The sequence below is a fragment of the Scomber japonicus genome, chromosome 13 (assembly GCF_027409825.1).
Source record: "Scomber japonicus isolate fScoJap1 chromosome 13, fScoJap1.pri, whole genome shotgun sequence".
Lineage (NCBI taxonomy): Eukaryota > Metazoa > Chordata > Actinopteri > Scombriformes > Scombridae > Scomber > Scomber japonicus.
Window position 1 is genome coordinate 13704971 of NC_070590.1, and position 27572 is coordinate 13732542.

Below are 27572 nucleotides of genomic sequence, written 5' to 3' on the forward strand. Positions count from 1 at the left end.
AAATTATGCATACTGTTATAAATAGTTGGCTGCAAACAATTAAATAACATTAGATTTTTCTTTTTCGTTTCACTAGCACTTCTACAGACCAACTCCTAGAAATATGGACATATCCGTATTACATAACTTAATTAGAAAGGAAAATACAAAAATAGGAACTTATAAAGTGAAATGACAATAAAAATTAAGGTGATATCTTAAGTAAAAAATGCTATTAATAAATACAACAACCTTCCCATACACAGTTAAAAACTATTGAAATCTTGCCATTAAGTAACATCATTGACAGACAAATATTTAAATATTTATTTTCCTTCAGAAAATGTGAACCATATATTGTGGAGCACAATATAGCAATTAGTAAAAACTAGACACTTTAACATATTAAAAGCTTCACCTCAAAAATATAACAAAAATCTGATCAAAATTATAAAAATCAATTATACATTCCAATTAAAAATATACCAATAAACAGCTAAATACATTGTTGACCTAATAATTACAATGCAATCAATCACAGTAGCTTAAAATAAACAAAAATAAGCAAATGAGCACAAAACCTTTAATGTTTTAAAAATAACTTCAATTATTTATATTAGTACAAATAGTTTGATTTCTTTTCTTTTTTACAAACACCAGCATGAAAAGGATTACAATAACAGTAGAAAATGACTGTGAAAAACATATTAACATCTTCTTTAATTAAATGTCTGCAATTAAAAATGGCATTAAAGAATTACATTGCAAAGAGTCTTTATCTGGAAAAAGGTTCAAAAGAAGTATTGCACATAACAACTTGAAGTTAACTTGCAACATTTACCACATTCAAGTCTTTAAGCTCCCCTTCCTCCAGATAGGTCTATATAAGATCACCTCGACAGACAGTGGGGATGAGTTCTCAAGTCTTTTTAAACAGTGTTTTATAAGGATGCTCAAAGTCCTGCACTGCCAAATCGATTAAAGTTAGTTTCTGTCTTGTTTCTCGTCTTATCTCTCTGTCATGTGCATCCTGCAGAGGTCTGCAAATGGGGAAGCGAGGAGATCAACACGTGGGGGTTGGGAAGGGAAAAGGGGGTTGGGAAGGGGTGAGGTGAGAGTGGGTTTGGGGTGTCCTTAACAACGTAATAATTGAGAAACATTTGGTGCACACCACAACAATTAATTTTAATAGCTAATTCATGTACTTGTCATTTTCTCTTTTTTTGTCATGCATGCTAAGGATTATAATAGGTGCTAGTTGGCAAGTTCAAGAATATATATATACTTTTTTTTTTCAAATATTAAAATATCTAAACACCAAACATCCATTCTTGTGATACGAGATTCAGCGTTAAGCGTGAGCCAAATTTTGCATTCTCCTTATAATAAGTTATGCTCCAACTATGGAGAGGAAACCAAGACAGAAGTTACCATTTTCCAACTAGTATAGCCATGTTTAGAGACATTAACATCAATTTTTTTTCTCGCCATGCTGTTATTTGACCAGATTGACTGGAAACATCTAGTGTACGAAAAGGTTAGACCAAGAGAGCAATACACTTTGGTCTCTCCCCTGCAGATCTGAAGTCGCATCAACACAAGTGCGCACTTAGTTGTAAAGATTCCTCAGCACTGAAATGTATAAAAAGCATAATTGAAAATAATATATATTGAAATCACTCAACTTTTTTTTTCTTAAAATGAACATTTCCATATATGCAGATCTTTCAGTAACAAAAGTACAAAAGCTACCTTTCACAATGTGAAAAATTGAGGTATTGCAAAAAGGAGTTTCCCCATTTGTGAAAAATGTGCCTAAAATGACTGTTGGAAAAAGAAAAAATATTTAGAAAAGTAGTGCATAATAAATGTTTATATGTGCATGACAAAATAATTTAGCTAGAAAACACTGTACCAAAAATCAGCAGGCCATGTATAAAATAATCTTTTTTTTTTCATCTCATTTAACAGCAAATTCTTCACAAAGTGTTTTAACTTCTAAAATGCTCACCCACCACACCCACAAAACTAATGTCCAGGGTGCAAAACTGGTGCAACGACACCACGCCGATATGAGGATAGGTTTTTCACTAGTGTGTTTGTGTGTAATCAAGTTTCTGTACTAACTCCCTGACATATTTAAATGCTCGGCTAGTAGGACTTAAGACGTCAAACAAATGTGAGGATTAGTTTTACTTTTGCCGCGTGACTGTCCGCTTAATGTTATTTTTTCCCAAATGCGCAGACCTATTTGAGATAAAAAGAAACTAGTGCCTATGAGAGGACGCCTCCATTTTGAGCTATGGAGGGTGCGAGGCCTTGTGTGTGTCTGTGTGTGTGTGTGTGTATGTGTGTGTGTCTGTAAGCCCTGCTGTTTTTCCACTGGTGTTCTAATGGGTTTTGACTGCACTGTCAAATATATGCATACATATATTTATATACGTATGTATATATCATGTTCAAGGCCAATCTTTGGTTTGCTGGATTCCATCAGGGCTTAGCAGTTAAGCAAAACTGGGTAGAAGTGACAGATTTCTTTTTTTTTTTTAAAGAAGAAAAACTTTTTGAAGAAATGAGAAAGAAAACAAGAATAAAAAACCTAAACAGGAAATGAGCTACAGTATGACCCACTACTGCACAGCCATCTTTGGTTCCCAAAAAAGCCACTGGGTGAAACCTACTGGACCTGCAATCTTGTTGCAATCAAGAGCAAACTGCATGTGGGTCACAAGTATGTAGTAGTAGAGCACACTGCAGAGACTATCTTCATTTATGCTTCAAAAACACTGGATGCTGAGTTGGATTAGCTTGGCAGGAGAAAGGATAGAGGGCAGATCCCTCCATGACTCAAACGTGTGCTGACAATTCGGAAAATCAGATAAACTTTAATTGCTTCTTTCACTAAAATATAGCTGACTCTTGGATGCAAAGTAGAGCTTTTTTCCATTAAAGACTTGGGAAAATTGCACGAATGCATTATTTTTAAACTAGCAAAGACAGGCATTTCCCATTTTGGTGGTAGCCCCGTAAAAACTGCAATAAAAAGGTGACCACTTAACCAGCCTTTTTCTCGAGGAGTTACCCTATCCTCAGTCCTGAAAGATCTGGATCCAATGCCCCCCCCGCTGTGTGCAGCTGGGGTCTTGATCCATGAATGAGGCCCTACCCTCGGTTAGCTGCTAGCTTAGCAGTAGAGGCCGCAGGCAGACATGAGGAGGGGGAGTGGGGTTGGACTTGTCTCTTCAACAGTGAGCCTGTCTCTCCTGTAGCCTCCCTACGCCATACATTCCCCTAATACACTCTGTACTGTGTGATGCTCTGCTCCGTCCCTAGCACAACCCTGGGTTTGATTACAAAAATAAGGAGGTGATGAAGCAAGTGAGTACAAAACTGTGCCAGTCACATCACACTCTGCCTGTTGCATCACTTCCCTTTGATTATACTTCTAAAGGAAAGGAGAACACCAGCGGGTATTGATGTTTTCTTTCTTGCTTATTTTTTTTCTTTAAACTGTATTCGGCACATTAGCAGCTGAGTTTGAGGTATTAGTTTTTGCATGTCAAAATGGAGATCAAAACCCAAATGTGTGTTGCTAAAATTTTGTCACGATTTTCAAGTAACATCAAAATATTTGTGTATGGTTTTGGAAATAAAAAAAACAAAAAAAGAGAGGTTCAAACATTGTGATCTGGGAGGGAAAAGAGTCCATTTCATTCTGCAGTGGGCCCTCTCTGTTCTTCAAAGTTAATTAAGATTCAGCTTTGGTTAACAACTAAGGGTCTTGTATACTGTTATCTGCACTCTTTGAACTTGAAATAAGTGCACTCTTCTTTAGCAACACCTTCTTCAATTCACATATGCTCTGGAGCCTCTTGTATCAACCTCACAGAAATAAATAGCCAATCATATCCTTTTTTAAATAGCATTTGCTCCGGAGACTCCCAAAGTATAAAGCACTAGCTCTGCTACAAAATAAGTCAATCAAATGTCAAATGAAGAGGATCTGTTTTGGGGCCTCTTGAATCAAAATTAAAATCAAATACATTGTTAAGAAAAATATGTCAATTGAATAGCAGAGTACCATATCACACCTCAAACTTTCCTATATATGCATTTTTTTGAGAACTAATAAAAATATTTCAAAAATCAAACGCATAAATAAAATTATGTTACACATCTTTTTTCCTTGCTGGACATATTTGGATATAATTCCAGTTTTTCTTTTCTATCTTCAAAATATAGATATATATTAACTTAAAAAAATGAGAAAAAAAAGGTTTGTTGAAATTAGAGCAAAAAGGAACCAGCAACAGAAAAGTGCATTTATTTGTACAATGATTTGCGACTCCTGCACTACCTGCCCTCCCGCTCGCCTGTTGCCTCTCCCTGTCTGTCGTCCGCTCAGTTCCAGCGGAAGGAGATGTGACGGGGCCGGTCGCCTCCCTCCTTCACTAGGGGTTTGTGAAACTCTCGTCCGGCGCGTGAGTGGATGGCCGCCCAGCAGTACTCGCAGTAGTACTGCAGACAGGTGACGTTGGCGCAGAAGAACGGTGCAAACTTCCCGCCGCATCGAGTTCCCTGGCACTCATCGCACAGCTGGTCATCCAGCACGTATGGCTTCACTTCCACCTGCAGTCAGAGGAGGGAATTCAGTCACATTTTTTTAATGATATTTCTTTTATAATTTTTACCTCCACAGTGTCTACAAAATGTTTTTCAGCTTAGGAAAGGAAACAAATGGCTGCCTGGAAGATAGAAAATCTATCTGAAAACATGGTTTGCTTAGAAAATTAGGATGTTATAAGGTTGTTGAATATTAGCGAGAGAATGTCACCAAGGCACATTGCCTAATAAATTGAAACACTAATTATGCAAATGAGAGAGCAGTGTGCTATTATTCCAGTTTTTTGCACTGTAATGTTACTTCACTCCTGGATGTCTGCTTGAGTTATCTCTACTATTCTACACTATGCAAATGTGAATGATGTCTGTGTCAATTACAGGCAACCGTAAGCTGCGGGATACACCTGCAGATATTACTGTAATTCCTTGGCTGCTGACTGCAGTGGGTAAGTCATTCATAGCCTCAGCTTATAAGTGTGCACACACATCACAACAGTACGGTGTGTGAATGGCCGAGTGAAGCCATGACATCCAGTAAACTGGTGAGTGGCAGAGCGCATACACCTTTCTCCTGGAAGACATTCTGATAAGTCACTATTTCAAATGTATTGATTGTATTTATTTTACTTCTGAGTGTTACATTAACACTATAAACAGATGCATATGAATACAGATACATTTGAAAAAGTTAGTAATAAAAAGCTAAATCGTTGCCAGATGATAACTGATTGGCTCCAAGATTGCATTTCAGCCAATGTGTTGCGACTCTTTTGCTCTCCACACAGGCTGTTTACCTGCATGCAGCCAAAGCATGCTTGAATGTGATTGGTCAACACTACTTGTACTACAAGCGAACTACAAACAGAAACCAACAGGCTTCCAGTACCAAAATATCTTCCCATTGCCTACAGAGTCTGTATTGATATGCAGATATCTGTTTATAGAGATTACTGCTAATACAGAATTGCAGTAAATAAGCACATGCAGTGCACTCATCTAACCTTCCCTGTACTCTATGAACAAAGTTAAATAAAAATAAAAAAAGGGATTAGACATTAAATTCTTTAAGCTTTTTTTTTTATGTATAATCTTATAAATGGTGTTTTGTCTCATTCTGTGGTTGATTTTTTGACACAGTCTCTTATTTAGTCTACATCCATTCATTTTGTAAAATGGAGTTATGTAAAATGTACTTCCCTATTTACACATTTGCTATTAATAACCAAACAAATGTTGTTCCTAGTATTTCATTTTTCACTCTAGGCCACAAAACTAGGCCTCCTCTCTTTTGTACAATTCAAAATAATGTTGTAAAGGCAAGGCGAGTTTGAGAGAAACAGAACAGGAAGCAAAGTGAAGGAAGACAAATGAAGAAAGAGGAGACCAAAAAAACTCTGAGCTCTCTTTTCTTTGCACCCACCCGTTTATCGATTTCACCATGCTGCAGCTGTACAAAGCGAGCACTGATAGCAGCAATGTAGCTCTGCTGATTAGAGAAGGCGACCCGCCCCGCTCCTTTAGGGTACTTCAGCTCAGGGTCTGTGTCAATGCCTGCGTAGCAAACCCCACCATACAGGCGGTCCATGATCATGGCCAGCTCCACTGCAGAAAAATATTCACAAAATAAGTTTGACATGCAAAAGCAAAAGACATGAACATGATTACACACAGACACACACACACACACACACATGCTTAATGCGCAAACTCCTGCCCATGTAGCCACTGTACACAAACACATCACACACACACTAAGTTGATGAGGGCTGTTCTGAGAGGTTAAGCCATCAACACAGATGGATTAAAGGTCAGTTTGATGGGGGAAATATGAGAGCAGCGCATTATGAAGAGCTGCAATAAAGGTTAATATCAGTCTTTATTGTGTCTTTCTCAGATATTAACAAATATGAAAATTAGGGGGAGACAACCCAGCACATTTACAATGCAGTGTTTCTTATTGACACATAAATGTTATTTTATAATTTATTTTTTTTTACATGTAAATTTACTCCAATATTAGACAGTATTAAAACACAAAATGCACTTGCAGGGTCTTATGACCTTGGTCATTACCACAGCTACAGACGTCTAAAGCACATCTACCATTGGTGCATAAAACATGAACACACAGTACACAAAGCACTGCTATCAGGATAAAAAGGAATTTAATATTCCACACGGCACAGTGTGCCTCAGAAAGTACTTCCTGATAGGGCCAGTGTAGGTCAAAGCCGATTTCAGCAGCACAGTGCCTCTTTTCAGTTCTAGCCTCTAGCAGGTCAACTGTTTATTATGAATACATAACAGAGAAGAAGCACGAAGTGAACACTGGCTAACTAACATAGAAACAAGTAAAAAACAGTCTGTCACTTACTTTACATACATGTACGACTACTGAGAACATTTTTAAGGCCTAAAAATGACAGCACAATACGGGACAAAGACGATGACACACACATATATTTATGTAATATATATTTATACTGTGCATATGGATCCAACCCATATGCACAGTAGAAACTATATACTTTAAATGTTAGTGTTGTCATTATAAACACTCATTCGTTGTTAATTCTCCTGGTGGTAATAAGAAGAAGACAAACAGAAAAATGAAGGATACCTGCACGGAGCGGGCGAGGGACACCTCCTACAAAGATGGTTTTCCTCGGGTCCAGAGGCTGAGATCCGTCCATCACAAAATCGCTGTCGTTTAGGTTCCACGGGCGGATCTGGACCTGTCACACACAAATTCATACACATGTAAACACAAATTCATCTGCGTGGGAAGTTCTGATGTGAGCAGATGGTTGTGTTTGTGCTTCCCACTGACCGGCTTGTCTTTGATGGTGGGGCTGGACACACAGAGGTATAGCTTTCCGTCCTCCTCGATGCAGGCATCGATCAAAGCCTGCACTGAGCTCTCATCCTGGAACAGCAGGAAGGCGTACCCTGCACAAAAAACAGCAGGGTTATTCATGCTGCTAGGGACAATAAGTATTGACAAAGAATCACGTTGGAATTTAGTATGCTGATTACTGCCACTGTATGTCTGATCACGACAGTCTGCATTCACAGCAGGAGGGCATAAGCTTTTACAAACACACAAACAATCCAAACACTAAACACTTCAGATAATATCCTGAAGGCAAAACCAGACTGCACAGATGCACACATGTTGATAAATTGACACGTTGATAGGGCTGTACCAAAGAATACTAAAAAACACATCTGTGTGTTCCTCTTACCAGTAACAGAGACACCAAAGCACCATGGGAAGATGCTGCAAATAGGATTTAACATACCTTTGGGGGGGAAATAGGATTTACTCTCAGCTTTGTGAGGCCAGTCCACAAACAGGTGTCCAAAACGCCTGAAACTGGCTGTTATCTCATCTGAAATCAAGCAAACAAAATGCAAGCTGATTGGCAAGGGCGCAGGTTTTTAAAAGGAAACACTAAAAACGATTTACATGAAATGCTCCTTCTCAGATTTCACTGTAAAGTATCCTCGATGTAGAGTAAGATCGTCTAAGTATAGATCACTACTGAAAATACACCCTGCCCAGAAATGTAATCCTTTTGATCTTAATGTAACTACTGCACCTTCATCTATATCCGGGGGCAGCCCTCCCACAAAGACCTTGCGTGAGTAGCGTTCAACACGCTCTCCATTCTGGTGCGGAAAGCAGTGTGGAGATCCCAGGCCCGCGAGGCCCTGATCACCACGCTCATCATCGGGGAAACCGTCCTCCATGGGGAAGAGAGAGGAATGGCCTATGAGAGGAAAGAAGAAGAGGAGAGCAGGAAAGGATTATTTCTTGAGCAGAGAGCTAGGAGTTGAGGACTAGCATTTTATTTCATAGCAATTTTTGTTCATTTGTCACTGCCTCTGGGAAAGGAGAAGTAGTATTCATACTCAACCTGACCTAATAATAATAATAATAATAATAATAATAATAATACGCATGGAAAACACTGTACTTCTGATGTATTAGATCATATTTAATCTATTTCCTAGAGCACTGCATGGCTTTAATACGCTCTGGTGAGAATGAAATGTTGCAGCAGGTATTTCTAGAACATCTACTAATGTGTTCGAAAGCTTAAGACAATCAAGAAAACACTGCTGTCTGAAGGGGAGAAAACACAAAAAGGACTGAAGAGGAACATACAGCACACAAAGGTTACTAAGAGATAAAAACAGTCACTTTAAATAAAATACAGTGAAAAAAAAAATCAGGTAGTAATGAGTCATATCCAAAACTGAAATGGACTCATGTCATGTGTGTTTCTAAGCAACTGTACACTCTATGGATGCACGTCACACAAACACATACAGTTGTCCAGAAATTTAAATAGTGAACTGTGCATGTTTGTGGAAGTGTGTTTGTGTGTGTGTGTGTGCGTGCATGTAGAGGTTAAGCCCTCCCTGGCCTATTCCTGCTCCTATACAACCTGCCCTGAGCTGCTTTATAAAGATTTATGCAAGGGAGTTAGCCTCAGCTTACAGTATGTGCTGTGTGCATGTGTGTGTGTGTGTGTGTGTGTGTGTGTGTGTGTGCCTCCATGTGCCTGGCCATGTGTCTGTGCTTATGTTGCAGTGTGTAAATCATGTAGTACTACTTTGTGTGTCTCTCAGACTCAACTTGTAGCAAAATGTAATGATAGTGACTTGTATTGTGTGACTTAATAATCCTGCAAAATGTGCATGAAAAATGACAGAAAGCGAAGTCAAGCATATAACAAGGCTCGACACTTACACGGTCATGCAGACAAACATGTCACTTCACTGTACAGACACAAAGCGCAAGGTCATTTAAAACTTATGAGCATTCACTTAACAACAAACCAGCACCCTATAACTAACAAAATCATGACAGCACGGCTTTACGTCACAAAATACGTCAAAATATTGAGACCGACAGAGTTGAATTTATGCTGTGAAAGTGACACGATCATATTTTACCTCGTCTCCTGCTATAATTCCTGGCTGCATGTGGAATAAGGACAAATCAGAGAAGAGGGTGATTATAAAAGATGCATAATACACTGTACCAATGAAAGTACCAGGTGGTTCATGACAATGGAAGGCTGTTCCACTGCCCGCCTGCCCACCCTCAATTTCATTAATCAGCCATGAATCATAATCAGCCCTGTGGAACTGTCACCACACCACTTTAATCACCACAAGAGTAGAGAATAAAATACCAACTTGTTTTTTACTGGAAAGAAGTGTATATTTGAAGGGATGTGGTAAAGGCATCAGTGGACAAAGGTAATGACTTCTAGGCTGATCATTATGACAACACAATCATTTTATCTCACTGAAATTCAAAGAAAAAAGATGGGGATGTTCAGCATATTTCTGGGTGGACATTTGTCACCCGATTATTACAAAATTGTAAAATGCCTTAAAATTAAAAAGACACAAAGGACAGATCAGTAAATCAGTAACAACTAAAATTATAAAATAAGAATTATAGCAATAAAAGTGTAACAAAAGTGAAAATAAGCATTGGAACGACAACATTCGAGGCAACAAGGACACAAAGGAGATCAAATATAAAAAGGTGTTAAAGTACATGCCCATTTTAACAAAAAAACAGAAAATAAGAAACTGTCAGAGGTACCCCACTGAGGCAAAAAGAGGCTTTTGTGCCTTTTCTTCTATAATTGCTCTGAAAATAAGTAGGCAGTCTACAGTAGGTACAACCTTTGCAGTATATATAGGATAAGCTTTTACGTATATTCCTTCAGTATTAAATGTAGCCTCAATATAGCTGCTGATTAAAAAAAATAATAATAAAAAGGCATTACAGTGGTCAAGGCAGATAAAATAAAAACATATAATCTTCTCTGTATCACAGAAATGGTATATTGTTTTGATTTTCACAATGTTCCTTTATAAATTAAGAATGACTGGAAAAGCTTCAAATTTGCTGATTAAAATTGAGGCTTTAGTCAAATGGGACTTCCAAGTTATTCAAGAATTTGAGAGACAAGGTCACATCTGTGGACCCCTGCAGAGGAAATGCAGAGAGAAGTGAGGCTTGTGCAGAAACATGCTCAGGGTCAATCACAAGGACAACAGCTTCATTGGAATTTCATTGCCAGAAATTGTTAGATAGTGTTTATAACACTGGCTAAACAGCTGTGAAACTTTCCAGTTCACTAGACTCCAAAGTACTGGAAAGTACAACTGTTTATTACTGCATATAGCAGTGGAGAGAGATGTCCTACTTTCTAATTATGACCCTGAATCACATAGAAGGAGAGTAAGTGGTCCAAAGACTGAACCTTGAGTCACACCACAGGTAATCAAGGACAACGATAAGAGGCATTCACAGACACTTGGTATTTTAATCAAATGACCCACAATACTTCAAATGCCACATTACAGGTTAGTATCAGCATTACAATTGAACAAGATACCCTGATGACAGCGTAGATAGATAGATAGATAGATAGGCTGAAATGTATCTGGTATGTGACTTAACCAACCTTCATCTATGGTTTCTGTTGCTAATACCAGTGCAGAGGAAGACTGTGTGACAAACTTCAACAATTAACCAAAAGAAGTAAGTACAGAGCAGCAGATTTCTGGAATGTTCTGTTTTTATATGGCCAGAAATCTCCCAACTTGCAATTTACTGAACTTTTTTTTTTTTTTTTTTTAAATGAATGTAGCAGAAATATGACTCTTATTATTGCCCAAAAACATGTCTAAAAGTAATGCAGTCCACCACTTCACAGTTATGTGTGTACACCGGAAGGTGCTCCTTTTCCACATTTTTATTTAATACTCTCCCTGGAAAATAATGGGTTGATTTTTGGACAGAACTAAAGTTAAATGAATTAAAATGTAAATACTGAAGAAATTGCAGACACACACAAGCAATAATCCGCAGCTCCCTCGGTGGACTTTCCAACCCAGATGGACATTAACTCTGGGGGAAGGTCAGACAGAGCCAGAAAGAGAGAAAAGGGGGGAAGGGCGGGGGAGCGAGAGAGAGAGAGAGAGAGAGAGAGAGAGAGAGAGAGAGAGAGAGAGAGAGAGAGAGAGAGAGAGAGAGAGAGAGAGAGAGGAAAGCAGATTGAAAGAGAGCAGAGGGCTGCTATAAAAAGATGTGTGTGTGAGAGAGAGAGAGAAAAATAGATTGGAAGAGATGGGAGAAACAAGCTGATAAAAAGCTTGTGTGGGGGTGAGAATAAAATGTGAGCGTGAGAGACAGAGATCAAGAGAATGAGGACTGCAATCTGTGTATGTTTATGAGAGAAAGAGAAAGAGAAAGAGAAAGAGAGAGAGAGAGAGAGAGAGAGAGAGAGAGAGAGAGAGAGAGAGAGAGAGAGAGAGAGAGAGAGAGAGAGAGAGAGAGAACTGGTGTGCAACCTCTGAATCCTGCCTATCCGCTGGCACCATCTGTCTCAGGGCTTGATGACAGCTCCTGACCATGTGATCCAACCATGTGACCCAGCAATCTCGTGAAGAAACTACTGGCCTCTCCTCTTTTACATCCTGGCCTAAGACCAGAGAGCAAAAGCTACAACAACACAATTACACCATGATAAAAGGAGAGTGTGTGCAAGGGCAAGAGAGACGTAGCTGAATATTAAACTGCAGCATGTCAAAGGGATTTTGCTGGATTTTTTTTCCTCCAACCATTGGAGAGAAGAATATTTATTTATATACGGTTTAAAGGTGTTATCTTCTTCTATGTACCAGGGCCACCACGTGAAAAGGCAAGGGTCAAAGAATGTGCTTTGAGAATTTAAAGGCGCTATCTTCATGTTTCAGAAACAGACATAAAGGAATATTCTTAAAAGTAAAGCGAAGATGTGAAGAAAAAAAAACAACAACAAAAGAGCCTCACTTTTTGTAGCAAACACACAGTGCATTCAGAAAGTTTTCAGACCTCTTTACTTTTCACGTTATGTTGCAGCCTTATGCTAAAATCCTTTTTTCCCCTCATCAATCTACGCTAAATACTCCATAAAGACAAAGCAAAAACTGAAATATCACATTGACTTAAGTATTTAGACTCTTTACTATGACAGTTGAAATTTTGCTCAGGTGTCTTTTATTTCTCTTGATCACTGCTTCAAATGCTCCAAAAAACCTGACGGATTGCTTTCAATTTCATTGTATATGTGCAATGACAATAAAGACTATTCTATTATATTCTTTCAGATATTTCTACACCGTGATTAGAGTCCACCTGTGATTTGGTAAATTAATTTGATTGGATTTGATTTGAAAAAGCACACACCTGTCTATGTAATGCCTATCAGAGGAAAAAACAAGCCATGAGGTTAAAGGAACAACTTGGAGAGCTCAGAGACAGGATTGTTTTGAGGCAGAGATCTGAGGTGGTTTCCAAAACAATTCTGCTGCACTGAAGGTTCCCTAGAGCACACTGGCCTCCGTAATCCTTAAATGGAAGAAGTCTGGAACAGCCAGGACTCTTCCTAAAGCTGACCACCTGGCCAAACTGAGCAATCAGGGGAGAAGGGCCTTAAGAGTAAGAGAGATGACCAAGAACCCGATGGTCACTCTGGCTAAACTCCAGACATCCTGTGTGGAAATGGGAGAAACTTACAGAAAGACAATCACTGTGCAGCACCAAGCTGGGCTTTATGGCACAGTGGCCAAACAAAAGCCTCACCCCACAGAAAGAAAGCAAAAAAGACTGTGAGAAACAAGATTCTCTGGTCTGATTAAACTAGAATTGGACTGTTTGGCTTCAATTCTAAGCGTTATGCCTCGAGTAAACCAGGCACAGCCCATCATCTGCCCAATACCATCCCAACAGTGCAGCATCATGCTGTGTGTGGGGGTGTTTTCTAGCAGCTCAGACTGGGAGACTAGTCAGGGTTGAGGGAAAGCTAAACAGAGCAACGTAAGCCTGGTCCAGAGCACTAAGAGGACAATGACCCCAAGCATACAGCTAAGACAATATGGGTGTGGCTTAGGGACTTGAGTGGCCCAGCCAGCGCCCTGACTTGAACCCAATCAAACATGAAAATGGCCGTCCACCGACTGTCCCCATCCAAAAGACAGAGCTTGAGAGGATCTATGAAGGAGAATGGCAGAAAATCCCCAAATCCAAGTTCATCACATCACACCCAAGACGACTCAAGGCTGTAATAGCTGCCAAAGAAGCTTCAACTAGGTACTGAGTAAAGGGTCTGAAAACTTATGTCAATGTGATATATCAGTTTTTCCTTTTTAATAAGTTTGAAAAAAATCTAAAATCTTGTTTTTGCTTTATCATTACGGGGTATTGAGAGTAAATCAATAAGGCAAAAATGCATTTAAAAGATTTTAGCATACGGTTGCAACAAATGTGAAAAAAGCAAAGGGGTCTGAATACTTTCTGATTACAATGTAAAACCCTAACCTCAGAAAATGAGAAATTATTTACAGGATAAGAAGTTTTGTTAGGAGCAAAACTGACACACATATAGCTAGTCCAAAACTCAGGCCATCTTGTCTTCATTTATAACTCAAATCATCCCGCCCCTTCCTCTCACTTATTTGTTGGCATAAAAAACTACTGCTCCCCCCCTTCATCCATCCATTTTTTTGAAGGGAAACTGCATCAACAGTCAAATGAAAGGGAAGAACCCAACAGGAGTTACAAACAAGGAGAAAGGTCATCAACAAAATAGCTTGTTGATTAAAACTACTTTTAAGAGGGTAAATGTGGCGTTGGGAGATTTATAGAGCTGAGGGGCACAGAGGAGACACACTAAATTTTTAGTTGGATGACAAGCCAGGGTACACGAAGCTCCAAAATGACCTCCAGACACTTTACAGCTCGACATTCAATCAGAAGATGTTTTAAATGATCTCCTTTAAAACTGACATAATAATTATCAACATTTTAAATCTTGCACATAAACTCTGTTTTTCACTCCTGATTTTTTACTGTTAGCAGGCCACTAAAAAAACCTGAGCCATACATACCATTGAGGGGCAGCGGGTTGTCCCCTCCTGGATGGGGGAACCCCAAGCGACCTGCACACAGAGACACAGAATAGAAATATTTAACATGATGGGGCCTACATGTTACTAAATGAAACACATGGTGAAATAATGAATGAAAAAGATGCAAATACATCAGGAAGTTTCTCTTTTGATGACTGTATAGCCTCCAGATAATATTCCCCTAGGTGACTTTTTGAATTAATGTGAATGTGTATTTTAGGCCCAAATTGAGATTTAATGTGATCAAATGCAGATCACAAAATGGCATCCACACAAATCAGAGACAATCTGTGAGGCAAGATAGCACCACTATCAATGAAACTGCTCCAAATTTGGCAAAAAATGTTGCGACCAGGATAATGTTCTGCTACATGAGCACAGATTAACTTTACTGATGGGTGCTATTTGAAAAATGCTGCACACAAGGTTTTGGTTTGAAATAGCCGGCTTATACAGGAGCCCTTATTAAACATGGGGTGTTTCAGAGACTTTATTAAGAGCGATAATGCGGAGTCGGCCTTGGCTGTGGCAGCTATGAGCACACTGAATGTTGCCTCCACATCAGACTCATTAGAGACTACATCTGTGGGACACCAACAATCTCTCTCCCTCTCATCGACCTCCATTTCCCTATCTGTGCCCCTCTCTCTGAGCCTCATATCATACATTTTACATTGAGCCATTTGCCAGGCCTGTCTCGCACGCACGTACACACACACACACACACACACACACACACACACACACACAAGCACACAAACACACAAACACATCCCCGCACCCACACAAATACATGTTATGATGCCAAACAAGCTTCAAAGTTATGCAAGGCCCGCTTGCTGCTGAGGGATAATGAGATGAAAGAGCTGAAAGAGTACAGCCATTGTTGTATGGGCACGGACCGCCCTATGATTGGTGCATTCTGATGCCTCGGTCACACAGAAATGTGCTGGCCCCTCCCCCCCCCCCCCCACAACTCGCCTATTGAGCCCCACAGTAGATGTGGTGCATAAAACAAAACTAGGACTCGCAGATAACAGAAACCAGGGCGGACCACCCGTAGTTTCAGGAGCTGCATCAAAACTATAGAAATACATTCATTCACGCATGTTCATTATAATCCAAAAAGTTCTGTCTGTCAGTAAAACGCTGAGTTTAATCAAAATAAAATCACAGGTGACAAACAAGCTCAGTTCTCTCTCTGTAATTTAGCTTGGTAATATATGTGCTGACAGGTGCACCGCCCAAACACAAAGTCCATCTGAGCTCTCCCGTCAGATTGGATTTTAAGCGTCTTTAACAGTGTTTGAGGAGCATGTGTGCGAGCCTGTAAGCACACCCAGTCCTGCAGGGGAGTGTGTGCCCGCTCTGTGAACCTTATTTGTGTTCTGCTGGCTGCGTACATGTACAGTAACAGCTGAATCGCCAGCACACTCACATACAACATAGTGGCGTGTGTGCTTGTGCGCGTGGTGGCTGAACAGAGAGATCTTTTCTGTCAGTCAAGACAATGCTGGAAGAGATTCAAAGCCACTTCTACTGTAGACATTTTGTCTCGCCTCCTCCCTTTGCTTCATCGCTCTCACTTTGTTCAATATGTCCTGCTGGAAGGAAAAAATTGTGCTCAAGCTATTGTGTATCTAAATGCTTGTGTACGCGCACTGTCTGTGTTTATTACATTTATGTATGCTTGCATGTAGTGTGCGACAGAAAGCCGGAGACAGCAAGAGGACAGTTGGCCTGGAGAAGAGTCAGTGTTTAAAGCAAATGTGCTGTAACTATGTTTTTCTTTTTACTTTGCTGTGAGGGAAAAGGGAAGGACTCACTTAATTTACTGCTACACTGAGCACTGAGGCTGGACTGTAATTATGAAAATAAGGAACAAATAGTAATATTTGTGCAGCAGGCCAAGGGCTACAAGAAAAAGGCTAAGGCTAAGGATATGGGATGGGATATGAGGTGACGCATCATGTGAAAGCAGTAAAAAACGGTATGCTGTATAAGGACAATTCTGAGAAAGAGGAAGGCTGAAAGAAGTTTAAGAAAAAGCAGTTCAAGGAAGTAAAGAAAACATGTTGTGTTAAAATATAAAATCGACAAACTTTAGAATGAACTAATAAACACTGCCAAACAAGTCTACTGTTCCTCAGCAAAGATAAACACAGCTTTCACACAGATGGACTTAGGCAGGCTTCACATTTAACTATTTCAGAAAGTTGGCAGCTAACTTAACTGCTAAACTATTTCATCATAATTTCATAACCCTATATGGTTTAATTACTAGTAAAGCTGAAGTTTGTACATTTTCAATTTAAAACAAAATCTGTTTTGTCTTCTGGTGCCAACCTCTTGGATCTAACAGTCACAGGAATCCGTGCCAGCATAGCTGGAGCTAAGATACCAAAACGTGGCTAATGAGGTAACCTTCCAGTCTTCCTTTCCTAATACTGAAGAAAGATTTACTGAGGTTTGACAGCAGAACATTAGATCACAGCTGGATGTGGCTGAGCCTAGTGGGTGTGAGGCTGAAATAAATACGGGGTGATAGTGAAGTGTCTGGAGCTCAGAGTTTTCACTCATCTTGTTATTCTAGTAATGAAACCAGGAAGTGTCTGTTTAACGTGGCTGTCCTACAATATTACAATATATAAATCAATTATAATAACTGAGCCTTGTGGTTGTTAAATTAGAATTACACCTAATTAATGAAACCCTGGTGCCCCACCCAAATCCTTTAAATTCCACTAAGACCTTGAGAAATCAAAGGTGTTCTTTCAGACAACTATCATTACCAGAACGACTCCTACATGCAACTCCCTTTCACCCAATAACTAATAATGCTCACAGTACGTCCTGTTAGCTGAACACTCTATCTCTATAATTACTGTCTGTTATACCCTCTTAAACAATAAACAAAACTAGTTACTTGCAGTCGCTGATAATCTATTTCTGGGTTATCATTGATCAACGGTGCCTAACGACATTCAGCCAATAGTTGACATTGGCTAGTCTCTATTAATCAATAACCAAAGTCACTTAGTCAATTTGCAATTCTCAAATTAGAAGTGTCAGCTCCTACTATTTTTTCTCTCACCCTCTCTCAGTCTCTCTCTTTGTTTAATCAAGGACCACGCACAAAAAAACATTAACATTAAGAGACGATTCATGTCCCATTTCCATCTGCAGTCCCTGGGCAGGTACACACAGAACAATCACCAGACACTAAAAACACATTCATTTACACACACAACTACTAGCATATATAGGGCTAGGTATCATTTTGGATAACATTAATTGTTTCGATTCCGATTCAATTTGATATTGATTCGGTTGGTGATAATTTAGGCTAAAATACCAATTCTGCTTGAATATGAAAGATAGTGCTTTATTTAGTGCAGTGCATAAACAACAACTTTAGACTTTAAATCAAATCACCAGGCAGTGGATGTAAACACAGTGGCTACAAACACACCTACTGTAATGTAAACTTCATTAATGCCCTAGGAAAACATGCACTTTGCTGTGATCGTCTCAACAAGCTTTTGTGATAGAGGGCTTGGCAGTGTCTTCAGTAGCAGCAGCCCACCATGTTCAACAAGATCTGGCCAGGAAATCTCACACAACGAAATCTCATGCAAAACCTTGTGCACGGCGTAATCTGTCCATGAGACCTTACACAATGAGATTTCGTGGCCAGATCTCGTTGAACATGGCGGGAGCTGCTCCACTGAATTCACAAAACAAAAACAGTAAACAGCTTATATTAAAAGATCAATCTCAGATTTTGAGAATATATATCAGAAAATGTAAATGAAGATCAGTTTGAATAGGAAATCGAAGCTCTAAGCACACGCCAACACATGAATACCAATTTTATGATGGAAGTTTTCAACTATGCATGTAAAGAATATAAATGTGTAAAAATGCTGTTTTTGTTTTTTTAAAAGGAAATGACAAAAATTGTTATCGTCTGCCAAAATGGGCTCTGCAGCTGTGATTATGAGAGACTGATGACGGCCCACAACTTCAGTGAGAGTCCAAAAGCGGAGTCCTTCCATCTCTCTCACAAATCCCCTCTTAAACACAAAGCCTAAGCCTCAGTCAGCCCTGTACTCCCTATGCGTCTCCTCCTTAAAATGCATGAGAAAAAGAGGTCATACTCATTGTACCATACTCAGGCACAAAATTAATTCTAATATAACTTCTTTTTTTCAGAAAAGAACAGAAGAAATGGGAAGTAGAGAGAGGAAAGAGAAAGATGGAGGTTTGATGTCCAGATCAAGTTTTTTTTTTACTGGTCATCTTTCGCCAATAATCTGATCAGGCACTTACATTAACCTAAATGTAGCTTAAATATGTGTCCCAGTGTTAGGTTGAATAGTCAGACACATATGATTGAGCTCATATTATCAATTTCCTTCTTCCTTTTGGCCGGCTGGTAGGTATTAGCTCAGAGGCCACTGTGTAATAAGGCCACTGTGTAACAGCATTGGTGGGGGTGGTTGTTTGGCGACTCGTCTTTTTCTGAGAACCGTTAAGCCACGTACACCTCCAGCCTTGTTTCCTTTTCAGACCGACCACAAACAAACAAAAAAACAAGAATCTCATTGAGGAAAGCTGGTTGGGCTCACTACTTGTGGAGGAGCCCCAACCATTGGTGCAGACTGGAAGTAAGATCTAAACAACCCCCTGCCAGCCAGTTCAAAACTATTGAGTCTATATGTTTAAATGATAGGTTTGAGAATGTGACTCCTGACATTGATATGAAGTGATGAGTAAGGTAGTCTTATCAGAGAAGATGTATCACTCAGTCCACTGGTATACAGCAGTGTTACAGAGTGAAGTATCTTAAAACCAGAACTTAAAACCAGACAACAGACAAGTTGTCCGGACCTGTCATCTAGTTACCTACAGACTTAACCTTACTGTAAATGACCACAGCTGCTATGACCTGCCAAACACTATTAGGGTGACTAGGAATAAACACAGTACAGCACGGTAAAGAAAAGATCAGCATTTGATCAGGTTTAACAAATACTGATCCATTATCAGTTCAGGACATCTCTAATATTGATCATAACACCAAAAGGAAACACAACGTCTACACAAAATGACCTGTGAAGGAAACTTCTCTGCTAAGAACTGAGCTGTTAAATTATGAATAAGCGTGAATGTGTGAGCGGTTAACAGCTTTATCTTCCAGTGTAACACTCACACTGGTTGTTTGGCCAACAACCAGTGTGGTTAAGATACAATCATTATAAAGATTTTTCTTATTTGTCTTTACCACATATGTTTGAATTTGAAAATAAGCAATATTTATTACCATGTAATAATTATGTTCGGTAATAAGTCACATCTTTAAGTATGTAAGATGTGTCTATGTGTGAGTCCTACTGTCCTCTTCCTTGATCAACCTGTTTATTTCCATTTCAAACCTGCATACTGTGTGCAGATATCCAGTGAATGGAAATGCCATGATGTTCGCTTCTATGTGCTTCGTCTCTTGGTGCAGCGTAAAATGAAAGCTGCAGTGCTGCTAGTTGCCTGCTTAGTGTTTGCTTGAGAGACAGCTGTCATCCTCACCTTTCAGAGTGTCCTGCTCAGCCCTCATGATGTCGATCAGGGAGCTCTCCAGAGTGTTCATGTTGAAGCTGTCAAATGACCTGGTGCGTTCCTGAAAGAGAGGAGAGAAAGAAGAACAGTTTTCATTTACTTTTCTTTATCTGCTTCAAAGCAAAAATAAAGTTCAGAGTTCATAGACACCAACAGTCGTAACATTCACCCAATTAACCCAAGCCAAACATAGTCTTAACATTTATGAACAAGTGTTTTAATTTGACTGCAGTTTGAACTTATTTCAAAAGATGAAGAAATTTACACAACAGATCGCTGAATTTGTGTCCATATTCATCCCTTTCTAGCTCCCTTTGACAAATGCAACAACAGGGTATTGTGAGGATTTAAATTCAATGTGGGCTCTTCATTAACTCTGACATTCTGGCATTGGCCTGAACAGCAGGAGTGGCAAACAAAACAAATTAGGGCCGAGTCCTAGTTTCCCAAAAAGGAATCTCAAGTGAATCGCAATTTACTTCTGCAAGCTGAAATAAAAACTTGAGGTAAAACCAAGTTTAATCATCCTCATGAGAAAAGGTTTTACTTCACAGTCTGTATTGTTTTGCTCTGTTCGAATATTCAACTTTGCCTTGCCACCAAAAAACAGGAAACACAACAATTCTGCAGAGACATCTTCACGGCAGAGAAGTGTGAACCATTCAACTTTTACCTCCTTATTGTAATTTTTTTTCTTTGATGATTAAATTTCATTTCTGTTGCCTGCATTTAATTTCTCTTCATCTTATTGTTTAGTGAGGCATTTCATTTCTCTTCATCTTATTGTTTAGTGAGACACTCTCCTAAAATCAACTTTTCCTTACACAGTGTATGTAAATGGTTTATTTCTCTGGTCAACTAACTAACTAACTAACTAACTAACTAACTAACTAACTAACTAACAAGGCTAAAAATGGACTGCTTCAATAGGGTAGAACAATAATAAAAGACAACAGTAAAACAAACAGGAGTGGAGCCAGTTCCTCAGAAAAAGCTTTATCACCTACAACAAGAGCATCCTTGGCATACCAGCCATACTGGAAATGTTTGTATGTACACAAACACATGTTAACACACACACACACCCGTACAGTGTGTGCACACAAAATATGTGCACACATCGAAAACATAATATATACAAACACACACACTCCAGGTGCCATGCTGATAAGGCCCAACTCCACCTCGACCAAACTAAATGTGCAAATGTGTGTTAAACTGGTGAACTCTTTTGCTTTCTTTCCATTTAAAAATCACCACAATCCACACAGTCCAACTCTGCTAAAGAGTACAATCATTACTACTTTTTTTATTTACATTGGTGATAAATGTCTGACGTCCCCAAGACATCACATGTCTGAGTGTCTCATTCCTTCCTCCGTCCCATCCCCATTTTTTCCAGTCACTCTTCGATACATTCCACCTTAAAAGCAGAAACACCTTGAAGAAGGTTTCTATTCCTCATTCATGCGTCAGAAATGTCGCACGGTGCAGAGCCAATAAGTTGACTGAAACGATTAGTCACTATTATTTCTTTCTAGCCTGTCTTCTCACGACTGGAAAAAAAAAACTTTATACCAACCTTGTAACACTAAAGTATAAGAATATTAAACACAGAGACAGGGAGGACAGCCAAGCATTAAACTGCAAGATATTTTTTGCTGTGAGATTAAAGTCTTGAAGGCGTCCACTTAAGAGCTGGTTGAGTCTGACAAACTAATCAGGGAATGATGAGTTTTGAGTTGATAACACGACCGAAAGACTCTAGGAACTCACTACGCTTGCAAACTATAATAAAGCTTCACTCTGCAACAACACAGCCTTATTTTCCCCCTTAACTTCAATTAAAAACTTTTGGTGCACAGTTTAAGAGAAATGTGACTTATTTTTAACATTATAAGCAAAGACCAGGGTCAGCCAAGTAAGAGGTGCATTCCTCAGCCTACATGAAATAACATTGTTGCCAGCTTTAAAAATAAAATATTAACCCTGAAAAAGAAGCATGGCATTGAGCAGAAGCGAGGCTTTAGCTCAATTAGCTTTAGGACACTGAAATAAAAATCTAACAATGTCTATTTTGCCTCTCCCAAAACGTCTTGACGTCGACAATGTGTGATCAGCTCTGACCTCGGCCTGACTGATAACAGATGGCTCTTGCACAACAAGAATTGCCCAACACGTCTGTCAACCTGTAAGTAACCTATGAGCACAGTCAGTCAGTCTTTTTCCATTCAGCACTTTCTCTTCCTAACAAAGTATTTAGTCATTCATCCAGCAACCGGGTCACACCCTCGTTACAAACTGCAGGCTGACAGTCTGAGAACAGCGACGACACCTTGGGAAGAAAAGCTAATAGGGTACTATGTTACACCATGAACTCCACAGGGGGGTCAGATGTTAAAGGGTTCAGAAAAACAGAGCTGCGTCAGTGAACCATACGACCGAGACTCAGACAGGCGGGGAACTTTCTTCTGGTTGTTTTTTGTTGTTTTTTTAAATAAATCTACTATGTGCAGTGATTCCAACAATTCAATAACAACTTTTACCATTTCATCTGCCAAAGAGCGTGGTTGGATGTCTGGCATACTGGCTGGTGTAAGAGCCAAACTCCCCAGTTGTAGCCAACATTTCACCATCATTCAAACTGATGCAAACCGACTTAGAAAAAAGGGAACATACTGAAACTGGGATGACATGGTAGAAGAACACACCCAGTGCAGATTCTCTCCCTTAAAACAAACATCAACACAGGGATATAGGCCAGACTACGTCGTCTATTTTCTCATATCCGCCTCAGTACCTTATGTGGATTTAGGCTATTGCTTCAGGCCAAACATTCAAAGGCAGGAGAAGCAGAGATGAGTGAAGGACTGATTACTGTGGGAAGTATATCCCACTAGTGGGTATATCCCAGCATATAGACAAGCACACAAATACATTACCCAACAAATAAATATAAATAGATAGCACCATATAGTCTTCTTTTAATATATTAATGTGACAAATAAGCAGAAGGTGCAAACAGAAGCACATCCTACTTTTGTGCTTTCATTTAGTGTCATTATTCATTATTGTATCATCTCCGTGGCAGAGTTGAAGTATTGCAGGGTAATTCTATTATATTGTTTCAAGAGAGTAGGAATTCATTTTGTGGCTGAGATGGACTCAGTATGGCGGACATGAGGTCCGGCTGGTGCTCTGCAGTTGCTAAGCATTAGCCTAGAGAGGTGCAGCCGGTGATTAATCATCAGATTTGTGCATCTCTCTCTCTCTCTCTCTCTCTCTCTCTCTCTCCCTCTCTCTCAACAACTGGCCAGCAAAGGACTCATCCCTGACAGATTGCAGGATGTGCGCATGCACGCACACACAAACACACACACACACATACACACACAGAGTCATGGTCACTCATCATATCAGGAATCACACACACTCAGATTAGTTGCAATTTACAGGGCAGTCTACATTACACTGTATGTCTCTATGAACGCTTGCCCTTGCAACCCAAGGCTATATGTATAAAAATAAAAGGACATTTATTTGCAGGCGACAGTGGCATGAAGTGCCTGTGCACCTGGGCTTACAGAACAAAAACAATAAGCAAAATGGATGTAAAAGGCGATACACACCTCCTTCTTACCCTGGCTATCAATAAAAAAAAAGCCTGCATGATGGATTGATTTGCATTTGCATGTGTCTACCAAACGTCGTCGCCATATTTAAACTAACAAATATGTACCAAAGTGATCTAACCATACCAGGATTACGCTGGTAGTAAAGGCATTATCAGTTTTGAAATAATCAATTTTTTTACTAAGTCATAATACTGTAGTACGCACAGTTGGTTCTGAGAATGCACAAAAAGTCAGTAGATGGAATTTTTCTGAAACTCTAAACTAGATTAATTCCTGTTTCCCAACCAAATATTCTAGTCAATCTAAAGTACATACAAGACAAATAGTCTTCATAAAGTTGTGTCTTCCTCAAAAGGAAGAAGAAAAATTGTGACCGTTTATACAGAAAATACTGAAAATTACTTTTCAGTGAACTAACGGTTTGCCTGAAATCAATATATGGTAATGCTAATTTGCCAATTAATACTAACTGCAGTCCAAAGAAAACTAGAGCTTCAATAATTAGTTAATTAATTATCAACTATTTTGATAATCAATTCATCATTAAGGCTTTTTTCCCAAGCAAAAATGTTGGACTTGCCATTTACACCATAGTGCTTCAGCTTGCAAGGGCTTTTCCTCCTCGTGTCTTTAAGTACACTTTTGTCTTAAATGGCCAAAAATTCACCTAAAGCGTTATGAGGTGCATCAAACTGCCGTGACGCCCCTACAGCGACCTTGTTTGGATTTTGGAGCATCAAATGAGGACCCAAGAACTGAAGCTGTTTTTTTCTGCAGCCGAAAAAAAGAGAGATGGTGCAGGCAAGCAAGGTGCAAGAGTGAGTGTTTGAGACAGAGAGACAGAGACAGAGACAGACAGAGACAGAGAAGTGGTCAAGTGAGGACAGGAAGTGGTCAAGTGAGGACAGGAAGTGGCGGTACAGCGAATTAGACAAATAAAAGCTCATTTTCTGAATGTTTCATGGGCGTTACGTTCTACAGCACAAATAAATAACCATCAAACACTCAACGGATGGTTTGCTGTGGAAACCATCCGCTCTGAGTTTCATTTTCCTCTTTTGCATTTCTACTTTTAATTTATTCATTGCATCCGTCTAAAGCTGCAGTAAATTAAAAGAACAACAAGACAAATCTGTGTTGATTTTGTCGTGTTGGTATTTCAGATCCGACACCTGCATAGCACTATAAGAGCATCAAATGAGGTGCTTCGGTTATCGCTTTAGTACATTTGAGGTACGCTTCCAATGAAATTCATTTAATTTTCAATGTAGTAATATCTGTATACAGTTTTGTTAATTTGGGGTTTCATTTACCCAAGCATAATGTTTTTTTTCAATCAAATGGTCAGAAATTACAGTAACATACATAGATTTCTGCCAAATAAGGTAACACAGACTTATTACCTTTACTGTAGGTGGACCGATCATGCTTATTGTCGTGCGTAATCAACCCTTCAAAAAGGCTCACTCAGTGCCAAGAAAAACCCTCCCTGCTTGTTTTAGACGCCATTAGTCATCGTTAACGGCTGTCACATCATCAACGATACATTACGTTTGTACAACCCTACCTGAACATTCACTACACAAAAACCTTCAAAGCTGCTTCTGATAAACTGTGAAATGAAAAAAAGGTTGTACAAACAAAATGGTTGTCACACCCTCTGAAATGTAAAGAGGTTTTTAATGTTAAGACCCAACAGAACAGAACAGATAGAAAAACCTCAACAGATTTCCATGACATGTAGAGAGTCAAAGAATGATTAAATACAGCCTGCTGTGGGTGATTAATTCCTGCATTAATATTCCAATGTCACCTGCCTTTTAATGAAAAATGAGAGGGAAAAAGAGGCAGAGACAGAGAGACAGAGAGACAGAGAGAGAGACAGAGACAGAGACAGAGACAGAGACAGAGAGAGAGAGACAGAGACAGAGAGAGAGAGAGAGAGAGAGAGAGAGAGAGAGAGAGAGAGAGAGTTGTGAGGTAAGGCAAAAGTAAGAAAAGAGAAGAAAGGAGGGCAGGAAAGGGAAGCAGGTTGAGCTTTTGGTGCTTGTGATTATGTTTCTTCCTGCTGGTCAAAGTATTTCAAAGGCCTGCTATGACATTAAATACCCCCAACTGTCAAAAACACACCCATTACCCAGTGTTGGCTGAATGCTGCGTATGTGTATGTGCACGTTTGGGGGGGCGTAATAGGAGCGACAGAAGCAAGGGGCTCGGGCAGTATTTGCACTGCTCAGGGATTAGACTGAACTGACTTTATTGTATGCAATGAGCTGAGCTAAATGGAAAATGACACTTCAACATAGACTCTGCTTTGTCTTCTTCCTTTTGTTAAGACACATGTGCAGAAGACATAGGCCAGGAACTAATTAGAGACCATGCACAGTCACACACACACACACACACACACACACAGCTCTCTTTCTTCCTGTTTCAGAGCGTCTGTCAAGGGTGTGAGAAGGGCACAATGAAGCTGTATGAGCAGCAGAGTTAGGTGCTTGCCAGCGCAGCTCAGGTCGCTCATTAGTCTAAAAAAAAAAAAAAAAAAAACTGTTCTCTCATTTAAACACCAATGACACAAGGACCGAGGGTAATGGCTGAAACCTCTACAGTATATAGAGTTTATCTTGTGTTATGTTTTTCTTTTCTCTAACCCTATGTGATGAGTATTAGGACGTTATGGATAAAGGTAAAGAGGAAAGCTACATGAAATGAATTAAGCTTCTATCTTCATCATTAACCTGTTCTAACCTGTAGGTAGCTGAATAGTTAAATTACCTGTTGTATGAGGGGGTGATAGAAACTGAACACCCTATTGATGCACATATAGTCCACTGACAGGGCTGCTACTTTCATTTGATGGTGTAGTTCCTGTGAGTTTTGTGCGTTTTCCTCTATAAGGAGAAATGAAATGTCAAACGCCTACAAAACTACTAACAGTGTGCCTATAGATACAATATTGATGGCTTTTAGGTCCTAATGTTGACCCAGACTGCCCTACAATGTTGTTCTGTGCGGCGTCTCTTGCAAAGTTGGCTTCAACTGTTACACAACAACAACCCCCCCCCCCCCCCCCCACTCCCTTTTTAATAACCGTTTGGCTATTCACATGACGATAATTCATTATTTGCGGGGCTGATTCTAACAATAAATGGAAAAAAACACACCAAAATCGTATTCTATAGGAAAGATTTTCTGAACATATGAAGACATAAAACACTCTTAAATTCCTTGACAAGAGCACTGATCTAAAAAGAAACAAAACAAAAAACTGCTATGTCATTTAGTAATGTTTTGGGTACATAATTCACAGGATTAGGAACAGCAGTCACAATCACAGTGTGATTTCTTACATTTTGCAATTGATACTTGCTCAACATGTCACACTGATTAAACGTCCTTTCAAACAATCTGAATTGGAGTAGAGGCTGAATGCTCAAGGCAGCATAATACCTTCATATAAGAGCACCATATGAGGCTGCAGTATATCTAAGCTGCACAAACAGTGAGGAGTGAGATGTAACCAACAGTTACCCAGGTGGCTCACTGAGACAATATCCTGTCCTGGCTTACCGCAGGTCCTGACCTGGTCATTGGCCAAAATTCACCAGCCCAAATCAGCCCAGATCAGCCCAGATCACCTGACAGAGCAGCAGGTTTGTGACCTTGAATTTTATAATTAGGAATTGAGAAGAGAAGGAGAGAACAGAAAGCAAGAGAGAGGGAAAAAGG

At 39.5% G+C, this 27572-nt stretch overlaps 1 protein-coding gene across 1 annotated transcript in view; it reads right to left on the minus strand.

Annotated features, from left to right (window-relative positions):
• Positions 1 to 238: 238 nt before the first annotated feature.
• cpeb4b (cytoplasmic polyadenylation element binding protein 4b) overlaps positions 239 to 27572 on the minus strand; it is a 33316-nt gene continuing 5982 nt past the window's right edge. Inside the window, exons 3-10 of the mRNA XM_053331316.1 lie at positions 20176 to 20266; positions 14569 to 14619; positions 8205 to 8375; positions 7905 to 7994; positions 7433 to 7551; positions 7223 to 7337; positions 6023 to 6204; positions 239 to 4608 (exon numbers count right to left, since the gene is read on the minus strand). Coding sequence (XP_053187291.1) covers positions 4381 to 4608; positions 6023 to 6204; positions 7223 to 7337; positions 7433 to 7551; positions 7905 to 7994; positions 8205 to 8375; positions 14569 to 14619; positions 20176 to 20266 — 1047 coding nt within the window. The 3' untranslated portion in view covers positions 239 to 4380. The remainder of the gene's footprint in view (positions 4609 to 6022; positions 6205 to 7222; positions 7338 to 7432; positions 7552 to 7904; positions 7995 to 8204; positions 8376 to 14568; positions 14620 to 20175; positions 20267 to 27572) is intronic.